The following is a 16298-nucleotide window of genomic DNA, read 5'->3' as shown; positions in this document are numbered from 1 at the left end:
CTCAAATCTCGCCGAGCCCCCAGACTACCGCTTCCATAGACTATCATTGGTGCTTTGAACTTTTTGGAGCTATTTTCATTTAAATCTTTGAAAATTCATATCTCCCGTTTCTTTTATTTGATTTTTGTCACTTTGGTTTCATTTTACTTATATACTTTTCTCTTTATTTTAAATTGGTTAAGACGTTTTATTATGTTTTGTGCGATGTTTTCTATTTGTATGCACTGCTTAAATACTTTACACATTACCTTTGATTTAAACTTGAATGTTCTGCATCATGTTACCAGAAGTTTGGCACAGGTTTATTTAATTTGTGTGACATCTAGCAGGTGGTGGCCTTATCCTGTGTGGTGGACCCTTGATCACCCCAACTATTAATCCACTTTCCTGCAATGATTATTATTTGGTGAAATGACATTATTTTCTAGATTACCTCTTAAAAATAGATTAAAAAGTTTATACATGCATATTTTGCCCTAGGGATCATATTATTTACTAATTCGTCTTTCAGCAAGCTGAAGAATAATCTAAGTAATCTTTCTTGCTAGGTCACGGCTCCATATCTCCATATTGGTGCAATTGCAGTCATGACTCTGATGTCTTGGCCAGTAGCTCTTTACTTTGTCAGAATGAACAGAAAAGGTATGCCTTCCATTGAAAACTGCAGGACTGTGTACACTGGCTGGTCCAGCATGGGGTTTTTCTAAGACTGCATGTTGCTAGTAAACAACTGAAAATGAAATATTTGTCATATGTGATGTTTTTATAGAGCATTAGTATCAAGTGTTGTAAAATTGAAATCGATGAAATATTTTACTGCTAATGAATTCCTTTTCTCTTGAAAGCAAAATGTACACATGGTTAAAATTGTCGAGATTTTTATGCAAGTTTTGATTTGCTCCTAGACTTTGTATAAAACCTTAAAATGTTTGATTTTAAATTACAATAAATCCAGCAAACCATTATGCAATGTGATGTATTATCAAAGTTCTGGAACACCACTGACTGTCGAAGAACAGCATTCGTTTTGGAGTCTTATCACTTTTTTGTTGCTCTTGCACCAGCCTGAAGGTGCTCCTCTTCAGAGGTCATGAAGCAACATAGGAAGGTGAAGACCATGATAAGCCATGCAAATAGCACTGTGTATGAACAATTATCACACAATTCAGCTTCATAGAGGCCTTCTGTATGAGGAAGAAGCATGTGAAATTGTGGAGGATAATTTAATGACATGCATTCCAAGTGTTAATTAAACCATAGCCACCACAGCACATTACCCTGCAACTTGCAGCATCAACCCGCTGTATACATGTTCAAACACCATTCTTGCACACGCTTGAGCACTAATTTGGTATACTTACATCCTTGTGCAATATCTTGACAGACAATAGCAGTAAAAAGGGAGTGTAAATCTTCAGAGAATGTCTGGCTAAGAAGATTGACATTTGCTTCATGAACGCTATTCCATGATTTACTGTAAAATCCTGTAATCCTGATCTTGACTATAGGGAAAGGTCTTTTACATAAAACCTCTTTGGCATCTGGAAATTAAGAAACAGAAGAAATACATAACTTGATGAAACCTCACCATTTCCTTCAGCTGTTTGCCATTACAGGCTATTGGCATTTGATTAGGACATCCTTCAAATTCATCACACGTATACTCCCATAAAGTCTAATATTTGACTAGGCAAATTCTTTAACCCAATAAATCTATCTGCCCATGCCTAAATCCCCATTTATTTTGCCCAGAGACCATGTCATATGGTTAGAGAGGTACATGAGGTTCACCAGCCAGTGTCAGCTGGAGCCGCTTGCGTATCTAACACTACCTTCTGTCTTCTGCTAGTGATCCCTGGGCAGAAAAGTCATCCACATTCTAATTGGCCAAGCCTCAACTTTGCAGCTCTGCCAAATTATTGATTTTCAGTGATTCCAGTCTTACCTAGTGACCATGCACATTTTAACTCTCTGAACCTATGGTTAAACCCTAGCCAGTCAAAGAAAAATCCAGAAGACCACTGTGGCTGAACGCCAGGAGCTGATGCCTGGACACTTGCAAATCTGGCTCAATGGAAATGCTTCTGCAGGCCTGTAAGGATGTATGACGTATTCATGCATGCTTTTACAATGCATACCTTTACAATGCGGGCATTACAACAAACGCGTCATTACCACTCATTCTATTACAACGCAAGTCGTTACAACAACTTGCCTTAAGGAAGTGCTTCACTTTGGAATAGTATATTTTACTATTCCAACTCCAGTCTGGGCAACAGTAGGGAAGGTGTTTGATTTAAAATCCCACAATGCATTCCCTAAAGCAAGTCGTTGTAACGACTTGCATTGTAATGGAACGTGTGGTAAGAATACATTTTTTGTAGTGCCTGCGTTGTAATGAAACTGCTGAAGGAACTGACCCGATTAGGGCAACCTGGGTCACTCGCGACCACCTCTCAGCATTCCATACAAATGAAGAGTCGGTCAGACAGTAGAGAATACAAACCAAATTTATTTATTAGTCATACACTCGAGCGGAGTCCAGTCTGACCAGCCTCCTTAGGTAGCTGCTGAGGGACTGATTCCCGGCAACATGGTAGTACAAGATGTACATTTTCAGCACCCCTAAAGCCCCGCCCAGACTGGAATTTTCCAATCTGGGAGCTGATGAACAAAGGAGGTACAGAAGGACGAGCTACCATCCTGAGATCTGGTACATGCTTTCTTAGTTTCAAGGTTACTCTGCCCGTGCCCGTCTCTCTGAGAATGGAAGCAGGGCTACCTACTGGGAAAGGCATGCAAGGACAGAACAATCTTTTCATTAGTGCAGCAAAGCTCAACTTGGTATAATGAAAAGAAACAATTTAGGCTGTTTTCTGCTAAGGCAGACAGTATGAGACAGAAGCTTCATTTCGATCGTAGTCTTGTCTGCTTTCAACCCTGGAGACTAGATGGAAGTGTTGGAACTGCAGGACACTTAATTCCATATTTCTGTCCTGCAGGCTGACAAGTGTTATATGTGGTTCATGGTGGGGTGGGAGCATTTTCAGTTCACTGTGCTCCCCTTTGGCCTCACCAATTATCCCTTGGGTGTTCACAAAAGTGATAGTTGTGGTTGCAGCACATCTTTGGAGGTCATTGGTTTCAGTCTGCCCCAGTCGAGCTTACCTCTGGCAGTCGTCGCCCACCTCTGGACTACTGTGTACCTAACAGCTTTGGTGTTCACTACCCTTGTGCCAAAGTCACACCTGATTTCTTTGCAGATGCTCCCCTGTAGAGAGCCATTCTGTACATGGACAGTTTCATGACCTCCCCCACCCCCAGAGAAGAGAGTTTTGGGTATTCAGGCTTAGATCCGAGAGAATGACTCTGAGCCTGAGGGATTGATTGCCTGCAGATGAAGCACAGAAGATGGCACATTCGGGCTCTGCAGTAAAATCTGAAGTCCCAGTGCGCACAGCATCAGGGTTAGCTCTCTGATCAGGTATATATTTTGGAGGAGACTGCAAAAGACCTGCAGTTATGGCTGCTGGGCCACAACTGGTTCAGCAAAAGACCCCTCTCCCTACTTCACCAAGTTCTGACAGCAGTGACTTATGTATCTCTTCTGTATAGGGCTCGTCATTTGGGCGAGGTAGAGATCAGAGGCCTCTTTTTGCTGGCAGTGGCTCGACTCTACACTTGTCTGCTGGAGCTCTGAGCAATCTACTTGGTGTTAAAGCCTTTCCATCAGAGGGAAGCTGGTGCAGATGCTCTTGAACAACACCACCTCCATGAAGTACTGCAACAAGCAGGGTGGGGGGAGGTCAAAGACCCTATGTCAGGAGGTTTTGCACCTCCTGACATGTCTGGAATGCCAGGGGATTTTCCCTGCGGTTTGCCACCTGGCCAGATCTCTGATTGCCAGGGCTGATGAATTCAGCCCTCAACGCCTTGCAGGTCATGAACGGAAGTTACATTCAGAGGTGGTGCAAGGACTCTCTTGTGAATGGGAGGAACATTGTCACGAACATTTCTCCATCACTAAGAACCCACATTATCAGCAATTTTGCATGTTGGAGGTATTAAGACATCTTTCACTCAGAGACACGCTCCATGCAGAGTGGAACTCTCGATTCTTGTACGCCTTTCTGCTGATACTTCTGCTCTGAGTTCTGAAGATGATCGGAACTGACTGGGCCTAAGTAATCCTAGTGGCTCGTGATGGACACAGAAAACCTGGTATTCCGAACTTTTGGGCAGGTGCATCTGTCCACAAATCTGGCTTCCCTTCCGGGAGGATCTCCTGTCGCAGCAGCAGGGCAGGTATTTGCACCAGATGTTGTGCATGCTCCACCTCATGCTTGGACATTGAATGGCGACAGTTGTGATTTTTAAATCTTCCTTCTGAGGTTGTTGATGTTATCCTGGAAGTTAGGCAACCCTACACCAAGTATTTATATGCCTGTGGCTTATACTAGTTTGTGGTTTGGTGTTCTACCAAACAAACTGACTCACTTCACACTAAACTGTTTCAAGTGTTGTTGTTTGTTTTGTCCCTTACCAAGCAAGGGTTGACTTTGGGCACCATTAAAGGGTATTTGCTCTTTCGGCCTTTAAACGGTTGCCGGGTGCACCCTCTTTTTTAAAATTACCTATAGTCCTGCATTATCTCAAAGGTTTGCAATATGTATTTCCCCCTTCTTAGTTTATTATCCCCAATAAGATTTAAATGTGGTTCTTACATTCCTCATGTGGGCTCCCTTTGAACCACTGCACTGCTGTCCTCTTCGGTTGCTTACTCTCAAGATAGTCATTTCTCTTACCATAATATTGGCATAGCAGGTACGTGAACTACAAGCTCTCTCTGTCAGCCCACCTTACACCACTTTCAACCCAAACAAGCTGTTTCTACAGTCTCACACTTCCTTCCTCCTGAAATTAGTGACTCCATTTCATGTCTGGCAGAACATCAGCCTTTGGGCGTACTTTACTACACCTCAACCTTCTTAGGAGGAGGAGAGACTACATCGATTGGATGGGAAAAGGGCATTCGTTTTTATATTGATCGTACTAGAGAACACTGGGTGGATGAGCAGCTCTTCTTTGGCTTTGCTGGAGCAAAAAAAGGCAAGGCTGTGCAGTAGAGCACCATCTCTTGCTGGACCATGCTGTAATTAAGATCTGCTACACATTGGCCAAAAAACAGCCCCAGAGGGTTTGCAGGCTTACTCCACCAGAGCCAAGCCTGTTAGCACTGCGTTGGTAGGTGTAGGTTGGGTGCCTGTCCTGGACATTTGCCAAGTGGCTACCTGGTCATTGCTCCCATATGTTTACAAAGCACTACTGTCTGGACAAACGGGTCTTTCAAGACAGGCCCTTTGCCCACTTGGTCCTGCAGGACATTTTGGTTGGAGTCAGTTCCGAGACCCATCACCTGTGAGCAACTGCTTTGGTATCTATTCAAAAGGTGAGGAATCTGCAGTTAGACGTTTCTATCAGAGAAACATGTTATTTACCTTGGGTAATGCTCTTTCTGTTAGAAACTCTATCTAATTACAAATAGCTCACCGACCCTCTCATCCTCCCCCTCTGTGAACTGGACTATTTTCATTATAAAAGGTTCCAAGTAGAGATCTGCAAGTTGGTCACTGTCAATATGGAGATTAGATTCTATTTTTTTGAGTGCATAGACAGCTGCATGTCTCTTCCGGAGCAGAGCGATGTCGGTGTGGAGCTTCATAGTGTTTGCGCCCTGGGGTACTGCTTGAGATTTTACAGATGCAGTCGGAATATTCAAAAGATGAGGAATCTGTGGATAGTTAGCATCTCTACCAGACAGAGCATTACCAAAGGTAAGTAACTGGTTCTTCCATGCACCCATTTCCTTTGGACTGCTTGTTGGCTTCAATCGCTTCAGAATAAGGGGTGGGGTGTGAGGAAATGGGGTGTATTATTTAGTGTGGTTGTGCAACCTCACTGTGTAATACACTTATCAACCCCTTTGCAAACCTAAGGCTTAGTTTTTCAAACCTTCAGCTCAGCCTTGGGTAGCTGTGGCTCTGAGCACAAAGCTTACAAAAAGGAACAAATGTAAAGCATTTAAACAGCAATAAAACAATTTAAGAAGAAATTGACACAACTCTCAAGAAATACGACCCCAATTCAAAAAATAGACTGTATTTGTATAAGTCTTTAGAAACTAGAATGATTTAGATCCATTAGAGGGTTCCTGAAATCTGGAATATACAAGTAATATTAAATCAAAGCATTGGGAAATCCAACAAATTTGACCCAGAAATATTTTCAAGAAAAACATGGGCAAGTGTCAATGCGGTCAGGTAGAGTTACTTGAGGTGACCAACTCCAGCCGGGAGCTTGTCCGGGGGACTAGCAAGGATCCAAGAAACAATTACCTCCACAGAAGAACCAGTCCCTAAGCAGTCCAAGGGACTTTATCTGTGTTGCAATGGATTCCTATGAAGTGGTCCTGATGCAAGCCATGAAGGATGCTGTGGATGTGACACGGTCAATGGGGGACTTCCTGCAGGCACTCCTCAGTCCACGGAGATGGTGCGGGGTCCTGGTTGCAGGATCGCCGTCCCATGAGGTCCTCTCTAGTCTGGCCAAAGTCCAGTCGCCACAAAACTACCAGTCGCGGTCACAGGCCAACCCTCCCTGGGTCGATAACTTGTCCTCTGAGGGTCCCAGCAGATCTCAGACAACACTCCTGGGCTTCGCAAACTGAGGTGCAACTCTGTGCATCGGGTCTTGGTCCCTGGTGCTGCACGGTAGCGGTGGTAGCGGCTTGAAGACTTTGGGCAGTCACCTTGCCCCAGCAGGCTTTTCAGCTCTTGTGTCCCTGAGTTGCGAAGAGGAGGCAAGTCGGCTGGCCCTTGGAGTCTCTTCACTTTTATGGGCAATGGCACAGCTTCTCCTTGATCAGGACACAGTAGGTACAGTCCATCTCTTTTCTAGTCACCAGGTGCAGAACGTTCAGCCTCGACAGTGCAGCTTCTCTTTGCTGGTCCCTCGTGAGGCAGGGCAGTTTTCTTTTGGTTCTTCTTTCAGTCAATAGAGATCTGAGATCTGGGTGCCAGAGTTGCCCCCTTTATGCTCGGAAAGTGCCTACAGGGCTGAATGCGGTTGGTAGCCAGTGGGCTTCCAGGTTCCCTCCCACCTGGTGACCACTTCCTGTGGAGTGTGGCATCTGGCTAACCCAGAATGCACCAATCTGTCCAACCCCTGTCCAACCCCAAGATAGCGAGATCCCTCTTTCATTATTCAGACCTCACCATCTCACTCCTGGGGTTGGCTACCACAGGGCTACATGCCTCTGGGGAAACTGGTTTGGCAACAGGTTTCCCCTTTCTGTTCCTGTGCCAGTCGTCTGCTTAAACAATTGGACAGCCTTCCTCCCTAGTGCTACACATCTGCCCTTCAAAGGCAGCTTCTCCTTTAAAGCCTGCCTTTTGGGGCTAACACCCAAGTTTCTTCCTGCAGGAGTGAGTAACATTTCCCTGGCCTTCGATCCCTCATTGTTCTCCTTCTTGAGAGTCTTTAGCACGTCTCCCCAGGAGGGCAGAAGCTGTCACGTAGAACAAGCGCCATGTGTGTCTAGGAAGGAAGTTTTAAAGGCAACATAGTGGCAGCTTTGTAAAAGCTGCACACTGCAACAAGTTAACTTTGACTTAGCATACAAGTCTGGTTCAATGAGTTGTTTGATACCCCGAAGGATATACTTTCATTGCACCGTTCAGGAGTTAGCACAGAAGCAGGGGCACTGTCTAATCCTTTGCTAATTGCGAAACCAAATCTCCACAGTAAAAAGTCTAGTTTCACATGTTTACTGTTGGGGCTTGTAAAATACATATCCTGCCCGTGTCATATGCAAGATGATGGACGGGGTGCTGAAACGTAATAACCACACAATTTGTAATCCCGTTTAAAGAAGAAACTCCCATTTCTACCTGCATTGAGACGTCCTCCAAAGTTGCAAAAAGTCCTTGAATAGGGATAATAGACAATAGTTATTGAAATGGCTTAAAATAACAAGCATTTAGAATGCAATAGGTCTCACAATTTCATTATTTTGAGCTATTGACATTGTAAATGGCAATGCCTTTAAAAAAATTGAAAGGCATTGTAATTTAAAAAACCAAAAGCAACACCTATTGCATTGCATAGAGCGGTGTCCGCGAAGTCGGCACCGTGTTTATTAAAGTAAAAAAAAAAAAACAAGCTGAAACACAAGGGAAAGAGAGACAGGCTGAAAACACAAGGAAAAGAGAGACACGGGCTGAAGCACAAGGAAAAGAGAGACACAGGCGGAAGCACAAGGGAAAGAGACACAGGCTGAAGCACAAGGGAAAGAGAGACACGGGCTGGCGCATAAGGGAGAGAGAGACACAGGCTGAAGCACAAGGGAAAGAGAGACACAGGCTGAAGCACAAGGACTATATTAGAGAGGATGAAACACAGGAAAAAGGGATACAGGCTGAAACACAAGGGATAGAGAGACACGGACTGCAGCACAAGGGAAAGAGAGACAGGCTGAAGCACAAGGACAATACAGACAGGATGAAACACAAGAAAAGGGGATACAGGCTGAAACACAAAGGAAGGAGGCTTAATTGCAAGAGCAAGGGGAGAAACAGCAGACATGAACACAAAAGGAAGACCCTGAACATCAGCCACGGTGCGTCCATTGGGGCGTAGGGGCGTAGCCCCACTAAGCCCTGGACGCACCGTGGCACTGCAGTTAAGCTATTAATAAACATAACACAAATTCTTCCAATTAGCGACATAGCCAGCGCAGCGCGGGAGGGACAGGCGATCAGATGATCATGTCGATGCCTGGTAATTGGTGCGGTCCGGGGTGCGCAGGGGGTGTGGGGGGGAGGGCATGGGCTGCTGGTCTGCTGCAGCTGCGCATGAGAATTCCGGGCTGAGACTTGCCCGCGCATGCGCCATTGCGCGAAAAACACTTTAGGCATAGAGAAGGGGCTGGGGGTGCGGCTTCAGCTGGGCCGGGTTTACAAGGCTGCCCAGGGCGAGTACACAGTGTGCCCCCCTAGCCTATCCTGGTGCTGCATGCAGCGCCAGGATTGGCTGGTTCACTGCTCATCCAATAATGGATGTTGCGCGGTGGACCAGCCAATCCTGGCGCTGCATGCAGCACCAGGATTGGCTAGGGGGGCGCGGCGTGGGTGGGGGCAGAGTGACGCGACCCCGGACAGGAGGAGGAGCAGACGGCGGCGAGACTCGAGAGCCCCTCATGTCGCCGGGAGGCCTGATGCTGCGGGTGAGCGCAGGTGCAGTCTGACCGAGTGTGCCACTGGGTGCCGTGCCAGTGCAAGGGACAGCAGGTACAGTGTAATGTTGTTTTTGTGACAGAGAGCCATTCGATCATGGCTGGTTGTCCCAGTGTGAACGCCCAGGGGTCCAACTCTGTAAGATTGCCTCTCGCAAGCCACCTTGGCCACTGTAGCTGTGCAGCTGCATAATAGTGTTCGTAGTTCAGCACTCCCAAGCCTGCTTCCGATAGGACGAGGTATAGTTTTGGGAGTGCCACTCTAGATCTGGAGCCCCCCCCACCCCATATCAAAGAGATGAGGAGGGATTCTAGTTCTTTAAAAAATCTACGCATTATTTGTATAGAAGAGCTGAGAAAAAATACAGAAGTCGAGGTAGTGAGAGCATCTTGGGGGATCGATGTAAACTCGTCCAAAACGGGACTGCCCTTCCAAGATTGCCATCCATTAGATCTGTTTGAGAGTGATGGATTTTTACCCCCTAAATATCTGAATGTATCGAAGGCCCATGTGAGTGTAGTAGCAGATAGAGTGTTTCTCTGATACACCGATAAGGCTTTCATCTTCAATATATCTGATTTGGACTAGTTAACTCGAAGGCCTGATACCTAGGCATATACGTCTAGTAAGTCTATTAGTTCTTGAAGGACTGTGACTTGGCCTCGCAGGTAGATTAATGTGTCATCCGCATACAGGGAAGCTACATGCCAAAGCCTGTATGCGTGCATGCCCCAATGGAGGACTCGCTGGTGCAGCTTGCAAGCCAGGGGTTCCATATCTAATGCAAAAATTATGGGCGATAACGGGCATCCTTGCTTTGTGCCACGTTCCATCTGAAAAGAAGATGATATGCTACATCCAGTCTTAAATCTGGCCTGCGGTTTTGAATATAGGGTTTTCACCCATCTTAGGAAATGTGGGCCTATGCCGAATTTTGACAGCACTGCTAATAAATTGTGCCATCCCAAGGTGTTGCACGCCTATTCTATATTCAGTGCGGCTATCCATGGTGTTTCTATCTCGGTCTTGGCCCATTGCAGTAATTCTAAAAGTGTACGCAAATTTAGACCAGTGTTTCTCCCTGGGATGAACCCATTCTGGTCATCATGGACCAGTATTTGTGGTATGTCTATTAGCCTGTTAGCTAGTACGTTGCCTAGAATTTTATAGTCTGAGTTTAGCAATGACAGGCGACGGTAAGAACCCATCTGAAGATGGATCTCTGCCTGGTTTTGAAAGTGCCACCAGTGTCTCTTTATATGTCAGGCGAGCCTTGGCTAACCAGGGGGGCAATATGTTGGTCTGTGGGGGCAAGTCGCTCACAGTGCTGCACCTCCTTTTCGTGTCCATGGAGCTCCTCCGTTAGCATCTTAGAAGACTCATAAACTGCTTCAGTGGGTACATGTGCAGTTCGTGTGCGAGCAGGGTGCTTAGATATATCAAAGTCAAAGACCTGGTAAAATAAAGTGACATGTCACACATATATTCCTTATTGCTTCCCCTGACTTCCCAGCCAAAAGACAACTGGATCCCCTTCCAGCAGTATCTGAGTCTAAAATGTGTCTCTGTTATTTAATGCTCACCTTAGCCTTTCCTACTCACATCAGTGGCACCTCCTGTTGTGGTTGTGGGCAAAGTTTTCATAAATGGGTAGCTCATGTGCATTTTCATGACTAATAGGTGGGACAGATGCTAGTCTATAAGCGATCCATGGGGATGGTCTGAGAACGGTTCAATACATTTTACTCCTCTGCATGTACCATTGTTGCTTGCTTGGCATTAGTCATGGGTCATTGACATCCCATTCTAGTTGCTAAATATTCCGATTTAAAGCTGTGAAAACACAAGGAATCTATTTACTCCACATCAAAAACTGTTTATTGGTAATGGGGTAACAGGCAGTACCAATGTTTGAAGTAGAAAAAATACTTAATTACTTCTCCCCAGGGGTCTTACCAATAAGTAGTCCATTCAAAAGCAGCAAAGAAATCAACAGAGAATCTGAAATATGAAAAAGACATCTTTATTACAATTAATTGTGAGGCTACGTCGCCCAGTCACACCTAAAGCAACTGAATGTGGCAGCCTACTGAATGGTCTCCGCACAGACCTTTATACCGTTTATTATGCCCTAGGCAAACATTCCTTATTTTACAGTGCATCATACAAATATTTTTACTACAAAGAAAAAGCAGAGTCATGATGACAGCCCACATTTCAGTTTGTCCAGTTCATGATAGATTACCCGGCAAGGCCCAGAACTTTCATCAGATATCGCTGGACCCCTAATAAAAACGGGCACCTCCTCCTTGTAAAACAGGAAAGAAAGAGAAATTAAGCAAAAACACATCTCCTTTCAATTAACCAAACTCACGTGTCTTGTCAGCCTTAGAACAATCCATGAATAATCTGTATGCAGAAGCTGAAAAATACACAACACAAAAAAAAACATTGTAACATACACAAAAATAAATTTTCATTACTTAACTGTTACTCTCTTGTCAGTTCACCTCACAACATCAAGGCACCTTATTTTTACCCTTTTAAAAGAAATAGTTATACTGATACTCCATATTAATTTGGTACCTATAATGTGCACTGAAAAATAATACCTAATGAGCAAATATTTTTTTACTTAGGCCTGTAGCCTGTAGCCTTCAAAATTTCGGAAAAGGGCTGCATCTTATTTTTTTATCTAAGACAATGCAACACTTCATTTTCTGTAAAATAAACGCAGCTAGCAAACATTATTTTTCTTAGCGTGGAGACACAAATGTATCAGTTCTGCAGAGCATTTAACACGATGTTTTGGGACTTTTCAAAGAAACCCATTTATTTTCCCTATTAAATTAAGTTCTTTCCTTTTATTGATGTTCTCACGGAGAAACCAGAAACCTCACCTTTAGAGGCCCGTTCAACATTCCTCAGAGGCAAAGTCCTAATTAAAGTGTCACAAATGTCAACATGACAGCCTTCTCCATTGTTTACAGGGAAACTAAAAGATAACATCTCAGCAGCGCACTCGAGCCAGCCTCTGCAATTCTCCCGCCCCCGGCCTCTGCCACATTGAAGCAGTCAAAGCCCGAAGGCTCTAACCTCACTCTATTTTGAAAAATAATTTCTCTTTTTTAGGCGCTAAAATTATCTCTATTCCCAGAGCATTAAACTACATTTACTGTCAATAATTCTTAAAACCTAATGACACACAGACCAGTTTTTTGGAGTAAATGCTTGTTGCAATCCTATGGTACACACTTCATCAGTCTTAAATAAACAAACTTTCCGTAGGCCTAGCTGAAGCTAGAATCGTCAATCCTGATATTAAAACAAGCCTGTGTACTGGCACATTAACCCACTGAACCATAAGGAGGCACAACCTGCAAATATATATCAAAACCTAAATGTATGCATTTGCTTAAGCCTGAGACACTTTAAAAAAAATACTCTGAATGAAAGTAAAATGCAGTTTAAACAGTTCTTTTACTCAAAATCGACTTTCATATTTTGGGCATTAAAAAATGAATATCCTACAATTTCCTTGCATAATATGCATTACTAGAATGTCTATTACATAACCCATGAGTCAGGCATTTGAAAATAATAACTTATACTTTATAAAAATGAGCTTGCTTGCGCCTATGCCGAGGGGAAATTATACACACGAATGCTTGTCATTTTAGTGATGCAACATAACTTAAATCAAATTTTAATGCTAGGAGGTCATAGTATGAGTATTAAGCTTTATAAATATTAAAAAACGATTTTTGTAGCACTTATTTTTAATAATTATTTTTTTCATAATTAATAATTTTTTCTTCTAAAAAAACCAATTATTCCTTTTTGTGATTGTTATACATATAAGAGTCCGCTGCATCCCTTGCCTATCATTTAGATGCATGAACTCACAAACCTAAGCGCATATGCCTAACTTAAAACGCGTCAGATTCCTGCGTCACGTTTTTGCGCCACATTTATTTAAAAGGACGGTTATGCAAAATTCCACCCGTGTTTAACTGGAAGAGTGCTGGCTGAATGAACATTCCTATCAAATATACTGCAGCTGAAAGATTTGCCTGTGAACATCTAATACAGTGCATCTAAGGAAAATGCTGTAAATGTATTTATTTTTGCAAAAATAGGTAATTTTGTTTTTGTTTGGGGCCTTATTGATATCTATTAAATGTGACCCACACACACACATTGAGCTCATTTCAGACATAAACAGAAAGTGTTGAAACATTCAGGACACACAATACAGCGCTTTCATAAATTGCGCGAACGCTATGTACATACCTAAGTTACACTAATGAGAAAAACCACATAAACATTTAAACACACATTTAACCCACAAATCAATACTCAGGACGAAAACAGGGCAGTCCAGACTGTACGTAAACCAAACCATTTGTAAATAGTAGCTGTAAGTCATATTTACAAGAAACACTTCTCAATAGTGTTCCAAAAGACTGCAGAAACAGCCCAACAGACCACCGAATGTGCAGGAAACCAAAAATAAACTCAATTCACTAGCTGTAGCTGGCAGAACACCAAAAATCGTTCTGCATATCTCTTTTCATAAAATTGCACAGAGCAAAGGATCCTTGTTTTGTATTATGTCATATTTTAATTCCCTGGGGATACAAAATCACCAAGGAAGAAATATGTTTGTAAATCTAACCTATTTCGATATTCCCTTTAGGGTAAACCGGCTAATCCAAACGTATACAAAGTTGGCCAACACAAATCTTCAAATTTGCTAAGATCAGGCATCTTATAGCTCACTAATCTAGCTTCAAACTTCAAGGGGCTATCTCTATCGATACACTTGTAAATATACAAGACCCTCGGTTATTGAAAATTGCAATCTTCAAATAGTACCAAGGAGTAAACAAACCAAGCAAAGAACCACAGAACAAAGGACTGGGAGCGACCCACTTATACTTCAACTAAAGCAGATGGAGAAAAAAATCCCTTCATTACCTGCCTACACAAATTGCAATTCGCATATACAAACCTATACAAACCTATCAAAGTTATACCAAAGAAATAGTGGTCTAAATTCTAACTGCCAAGTTCTAACTGCACTTACAGTGTCTTTTTAAAAAAAACGTACGCCAAAAGGGTTCCTCAGTCAGGAGTGACATCTTTTGGAGATTTTAAGTCAGAAAAATCAAAAATATACTGGGCCGCAGAGACAAAGAATCCCCCAGAACCTCTGTACACAGAGTACCTCTTTTAGTAGATTTCTGTCTTGCCTTCCCCAGCAGATTTCTGTCCTCTGACAAAATTACTCCTCCAGGTAGTCACTTCTTGATGAGGCCCCACATTGGGCGCCAACTGAAGTAGAAAAAATACTTCATCACTTCTCCCCAGGGGTCTTACCAATAAGTAGTCCATTCAAAAGCAGCAAAGAAATCAACAGAGAATCTTAAATATGAAAAAGACGTCTTTATTACAATTAATTGTGAGGCTACGTCGCCCAGTCACACCTAAAGCAACTGAATGTGGCAGCCTACTGAATGGTCTCCGTACAGACCTTTTATACCGTTTATTATGCCCTAGGCAAACATTCCCTATTTTACAGTGCATCATACAAATATTTTTACTACAAAGAAAAAGCAGAGTCATGATGACAGCCCACATTTCAGTTTGTCCAGTTCATGATAGATTACCCGGCAAGGCCCAGAACTTTCATCAGATATCGCCGGACCCCTAATAAAAACGGGCACCTCCTCCTTGTAAAACAGGTCATAAAGAAAGAAACAGAGACAGGTGTGTGTAAGATTAGACATAGTTTGTATGTGATTAAAAGGTTTACGACATGTGCACCTGAATGCTAATCTCATTCGGCCACTGGGAAAGGAACTGCCCGAACAGGTTTGGCTTGAGGCAGTGGAGTCAGCTTGCTCAGGTCACAGAGGAGTCAGCAGAGGTGTATGTATCCTTTCAGATCGAATTTGGCCTTAGTTATTTGGCTATGTAAGGGCAAATACAAAATGGATGCCGCTCACAAAATGGAACCCGAGGGTTCAAGACGGAAACTACGACTTCAGGGTGATTTCATCATTTGAACATAACGAAAATGCTTATGTATAGTATTTAAGCCATTTCCGGTCTGCTAGTACCAAAATCGTCATGATACGATGATATTTATGACACGAGTGCAGAGCTTCGGTACCACACAATAGCAGGGTCCAGAATTTTCAGTACCACAGACCCTCCTTTTGCCCTTATATAGGCAATAACCTATACTCATGCTAATCTGAGTCCAGGTCTATATTCATAAAGTCATTGAGATGTTGCTGTAGCATCATCCTATTACTTAGTTCATCTCTTGATATAGGTTTCCTTACACATGATGTAGCCCAGAGGCCACATATTGCAGGGGCACACTGTACACACAGACAGAACAGGGAAATAATGGCTGAGATCATCCCAATGACTATCAGAATCTTCCATCCCCAGGCAGATATCAGTTCCCAGAACCACCCCATCAAGGACCAGTCTCCTTCATCCACGTGAATGGATTCAGAGATCTTATGCAGTTTTGGAGATGGCCTGGTATACTGTCGGAGCGTTGTCTGGGATGAAAATGCAGCAACATGATTGGCTTTTTGGTCGCTGGTTCTCATTCAAAGCAACTCCATATTTTGTTATATTCCATCTAACATAAGCTTGTAACTCATCTTTAGGAATCGTTCTATACGAGTCAATTGTTCTGCTCATATTTGCAATTCCTACTACCAATGCTTTGTTGCTTGAGTTACTTTTCGTGGAACGTGGGGAATATGGTTCAATGACAAACATGAAAACTGTTTGAAATGCCCATAAAGGACCATTGTAGCTAAATGGTAAAACCAAGTATGGGATACCCTTGTCTGTCGTATGCGGCATAAGACCAACACCCAACAATTAGTTGCGTTCATCACTAACTGGTGTTGGTGTAAAAGCTGAACGAATGAATTATTGACAAACTCCAATCTTCTAGCAGACTTGTGTTCAGGC

The 16298-nt window shown here is 43.2% G+C and overlaps 1 protein-coding gene across 3 annotated transcripts in view; it reads left to right on the top strand.

Moving 5' to 3' along the window:
* The window catches only part of GDPD4 (glycerophosphodiester phosphodiesterase domain containing 4), a 356500-nt gene that overhangs the window by 236174 nt on the left and 104028 nt on the right, over positions 1–16298 (top strand). For all 3 annotated transcript variants that reach the window (XM_086933889.1, XM_086933891.1, XM_086933888.1), the window contains exon 7: positions 549–642. In XM_086933889.1, the coding sequence (XP_086790015.1) occupies positions 549–642 (94 nt within the window). The remainder of the gene's footprint in view (positions 1–548; positions 643–16298) is intronic.

This window comes from Lissotriton vulgaris, chromosome 8 (genome assembly GCF_964263255.1).
Source record: "Lissotriton vulgaris chromosome 8, aLisVul1.2, whole genome shotgun sequence".
In the NCBI taxonomy this organism is placed as follows: domain Eukaryota; kingdom Metazoa; phylum Chordata; class Amphibia; order Caudata; family Salamandridae; genus Lissotriton; species Lissotriton vulgaris.
Note: the sequence above shows the minus strand (reverse complement) of the source record. Positions and strands in the feature narration are given on the sequence as shown.